The sequence below is a fragment of the Triticum dicoccoides genome, chromosome 5A (assembly GCF_002162155.2).
Source record: "Triticum dicoccoides isolate Atlit2015 ecotype Zavitan chromosome 5A, WEW_v2.0, whole genome shotgun sequence".
Lineage (NCBI taxonomy): Eukaryota > Viridiplantae > Streptophyta > Magnoliopsida > Poales > Poaceae > Triticum > Triticum dicoccoides.
Genome location: NC_041388.1, coordinates 268690159 through 268694944, shown reverse-complemented (window position 1 = coordinate 268694944; position 4786 = coordinate 268690159). Strand labels below are relative to the sequence as shown.

Below are 4786 nucleotides of genomic sequence, written 5' to 3'. Positions count from 1 at the left end.
ATATGTAATGGTCGTGCCAGAAATTCGACGATATATACATATATGATCGGTTCTACGAGAAATTCGATATATATATATGTACATTATGTGTACATTATCCTCACATATAACACATGTATAATATATATATATATACACACACACAATTTGCAGATCATATATATATGATCGGTTCTACGAGAAATTCAATATATATATGTACATATATGCATAACGTGTACATTATATAGTAGCGTAAGATATATTTGAAATGAAAAAAAATTAAATGGAAAACACAAAATTAACAGGAAAATTAAAACCAAAAACCCCTACACCCCTAAAACTTTTAGTCCCGGTTCGTGTAACCAACCCGGACTAAAGGCCCCCTGCCCCCCGGCGCGGTGTGATAGTCTGGCTTAATAGGGATGTTAGACTACTCATATCAATAAGGAATTCCTTCTTTTTCGGAAGCTCATTCGGACAGAACTCCAAAATTAAGCGTGCTCAACTTGGAGTAATTTCAGGATGGGTGATCGACTGGGAAGTTGCTCCCGGGTGCGCACGAGTGAGGACAAAGTGTGCAGAAAAGACTAGTATTGAACTATGAGGCCAGTCTAGATCCCGCCAGGAGTAATGGCCACCGGCGAGTGTGTCTGGGGCATTACAAGTTGGTATCAGAGCCGACCCTCGCGGTTACACAGATGTTTGCGGACAGGTGCGCGGACATGTTGTGCCTGACGTTTGTGACCCGTCGTGGCACGCGGCATGTCACATGTGCCGGACTGGAAGCACAGACGTATGTGCCAAGAGGGAACGTTCTTGTGGCCCGACGAGACGTCGGTTTCTCTGAGTGAGGGTGTATGTGATAGCATGTCTTAATAGGGATGATAGACTACTCATATCAATAAGGAATTCCTTCTTTTCGGAAGCCCATCCGGACAGAACTCCAAAGTTAAGCGTGCTTAGCTTGAAGTAATTTTAGGATGGGTGACCGACCGAAAAGTTGCTCCCAGATGTGCACGAGTAAGGACAAAATGCGCAGAAAAGACTAGTATTGATCTGTGGGGCAGTCTAGATCCCGCCAGGAGTAACGACCACCAACGGGTGTGTCTGGGACGTTACATGCAGACTCATGCCACGTGGTGGGCCTTTGCTCTCAGTTCGTGTTGAGCCGGGACTAAGCGGGGGTTTCCAGAACCGGCACTAAAGGGTCTTATGAACCGGAGCAATAGCCCGATTCTACACTAGTGCTAGCTCGTTTCTCATGTTACTTTGGGGCGGGATGGTGGGGTCACCATCCCATGTTTATTCTTTTATCTACTGTCATGTTATGACCGGCCTTCGAGCCGTTAGTTTTTAATTATCTACCTTCTTTTGTATAAGAGATGTGTCATGTGTATCCTTAAATCCGAGTTTGTGTTGTGATATTCAATCTGTTTACGCATGTCATCGCAACCTGTGTATGATATGTGTTCTCAAAGTCAGAGTTCACTAGAGCAGGGAATGGTTGTTGAGCGATGGGATGCGGCGCTTCGGTGAATCCTGAGTATCTGTGTGCCTGTCGGTTACCACCATTATCAAAAGTATTTATATGCCCAATCATGATTGAGCCACACGGTAGCGGGCTTGCCCAAGGACATGCTCCCACACCTACTCTCAAAGCTTGGATTGTCGAGCAAGAGTCTTGGGGTTTAAGTCAATGCTTTGATGGGGCAACCCGTCGATCTGTCTCGATCCAGGTGTGAATTCATACGCCCTCGGTGGATATGTATGCGGCTGCGAGAGTGAAGGTCAAGGTCCTTTAGAGCCATGCCTCAGTGCTGATGAACTGGGCCAACGCGTTGTTGTGAGCTCAGACGAGTTCCACTCGTATGCATGGGATGATGATGGTCACCGTCTTTAGTTGTTTCTCTTTAGTATTTGATTTAAATCCCAGTCTTTGGACACTTTGTTCCTGTGTATGAGATCACAAACTGAGAAATTAGTACTGATATAGTAACGGCGGCAAAGTTGAGGAGCGGTAACCGTAGTAACATGTTAAATCGAAGTCCTACCATCTGCTGGCTCAGGAATAAGAACCACGAGGCGGGTAGAAACCTTGCTCCTTAGGGTTGCAGCGGAAAATGGTGGCAACATTCTGCCCAAGAGGAGATCACGAGGATGAGGTGGTGCCATCAGGCGTCAGTGAGGTCTATGCTCTAGTAAGATAGAAAGTGGCGCGGCGGAACCCTAGTTAAGGTGGCTTGTGATATAGATGCATGTAGGCACAAGTTGTGTACCATTATACAAGTCCCTTTTTATTTCACTGCATCAAAACAAAAAATAGGAAATTCAACTTGGAGTGATTAAATAGAGAGAAAAAAAGGATAGACAATAATGAACATCTACAAAGATCTAAAGATCTAGAGGCCAAACAAATGGCAGCTGTTGAGAACAAATGGTGGTTCGTTCACGAACAAGTCGTTAATCCAACTTCCATCCGCTGCCGCGACGTGCACCGGCGACCTGATAGGCCCGTCGAAGTCCATCTCCTGGAGCAACGCAGCAGCAGCAGCGGGTGCCTGCGGCGACGCGTTCCACCCCCAGCAGTCATCCTCGATAGCGAACAGACGCGAGTAATCGTCGCGCTCTCTCGGCGGCACATTGGCACCGCCGTCGCTGCCGCCGCTGCTCCATGTGATATCCGAGGAGCTTGCCGGCGATTGAGTCTCAGAACTGATAGCTCCAGAGCTGCTACCGGGAACGACGGCGACGTCTGGAGCTGCTGCGGTGTCGGTGCGGACGGTGGTCTCGAGGATCACCGGCACGGCCGCCGACTCGGTCGCCTTGCAGCTGTGCTCCGAGATGTACACCACCGTATACTTCGGCCGTTCATCGTCGCTGCCGTCATCGTCATTGCGCTGCACCGTTCGTTTGGCCGGGCAGCCCTGGTTCGTGCTGTTGGTGCACCGGTAGTAATTCCTGCAAATTGCCATTGATGGAAGAGCGATTTAGCTTTAGTCATTGTTATAGTTTCAATTTAATTAATTAACCCGAGCATGCGTAAGCATCATACGTCTTCTTGCTGGACGTACGCATGATGATGCCATCGATGCCAGATGTATCATCGTGTATCACGGGTACATGAAGGGGGTCCCAACTGATGAATCACTGTCGGGAGATGGGTGCACGTATCCATACGGACAGCGAGCGGTCTGGAAATGGCATATTTTAGCTAGTTTGGTTGATTGGCTCCTTTGCATGGCTTTCCACGTTTTGATAGAGAGTGTAAAAATTCTTAAATCGTCATTTCTAAGTTTAGCGAAACCATTGAGTACTTAATCTTCTTGGTTAAAGCATGCATGCATGCGATGGAGTACTATACTTAGTCGTTAAATTGAAGGGTGACCTTTCATGGGCGAAATATTGGGTCATGAGTCATTTCAGCCTTTCATTAGTTATAAGAATAAATGGTTGTGATTTTCCTTCTCTTTCAACCCTAATCCTCACCCTCTCCTTCCAACTTAAAATCTTATGCCGCCTCCACCATTATTAACGAGGCCCTTCTCTACAATCGCAGCCAGCACACCATCCGCCGCCGCCATCTCTCGAATTGCTACCACCGCCACACTAACATCAGGAAGCAGGGGGTTCAAAAATAAAACATCAGGGGGGCAGGGGCTCGCTCTACCCCGGCGGCCAGCTCTGCCGGAGTGGAAGAAGAAGATGAGAAAGAGTAGTACGTACGGCAGGGCTACATGTTTAAGAAACTGAATAATAGCAAATGTTGTACTAATAATATGAAATTGTTTACCTGGGGTGCTTGGCCGCTTCGATTTGCTTCTGGCCGTACTTCCTCCACTGGTAGCCGTCGAAATCCGGCACCGTCGTGACGAGCGTCGTCGTCGTCGCCCCTTGCTTCTTCCTCCTGCAACGAGTAGTAGCCTTCGTCGCAGTCGCAGCACCGCCGCGGTGTCCTTGCCCCTCCTCGTGCCGTTCATCTTCCCGGACTCTCTTGCGCCCCCCGCGCCGTTTGCCTCCGGCGCACGACGCCGCCGTTGCCTTCACCTGTGAGCTGCCGTGCTCCCAACACAAGTCAGCCGCAAGACCAGAACACGAGGACGCGCCGCTCCGAGACGGGGACGTGGACGGGTACAGCAGCTCGTGCAGCTGCGCCACCAGCTCCCTCTCCCGGCGCTGCAGCTGTATCCCGCCGTCAGCCGCTGCCCAGGCGTGCTCACCGCCCGGGGCACAACCTCTGCTCCTCTGCATTTCAGTTCGGATAGCTCGACGGTACGTGCGGCACGCAGACAAGTGTGTGTATGACGCTGGCTAAGCTTGCTCAGATTAGACAAGCTAGACGTGGAAAGAAAAGGTGTTGGTTGCTTGCTCCGGTAGCTTCAGACTCTGGAAGTCGCGGAGGCTCCTTTATAGAGAGGATCAGGATCTCTCGGTGCTCCGAACGTCAACAAGAGACGTGGGCCCACAGACTTTACACACCCACGTGGCGGTCCTTCCATGTTGATGGGGACGAGGAAGAGGATCTAACCCAGTGTGCGTGTGGGGACAACCCGAGCGAAAATCGTGGCGGGGAGGAAGGGGGCATATGCATGATAGGGCTAGCTCTTCTTGTCCCATATGTACGTGATGCACGCGCCAATATACGCATGATATTATTTTTCCCGCATAAACATTAGGCAATTCAATCAAGAAAACAAATGTCCAGTCGATTCCCTATGAGAGAAGGCGATGTGATGCGCACCTCCGAGGCTGAGCTAGCTAGAGTCTTGTCGAAGACGGGGACGATGCGGGCAAGCTTGGAGAGGGA

At 49.7% G+C, this 4786-nt stretch overlaps 1 protein-coding gene across 1 annotated transcript; it reads right to left on the bottom strand.

Moving 5' to 3' along the window:
• Nucleotides 1-2253: 2253 nt before the first annotated feature.
• On the bottom strand, nucleotides 2254-4344 carry LOC119300940 (probable WRKY transcription factor 47). The gene is made up of 2 exons (XM_037577847.1): nucleotides 3773-4344; nucleotides 2254-2940 (listed from the first exon to the last, which is right to left on the bottom strand). Exons 1-2 carry the CDS (start codon nucleotides 4228-4230, stop codon nucleotides 2382-2384), a joined length of 1017 nt encoding a protein of 338 aa, XP_037433744.1. The 5' UTR covers nucleotides 4231-4344; the 3' UTR covers nucleotides 2254-2381.
• Between the last annotated feature and the right edge of the window lie 442 nt (nucleotides 4345-4786).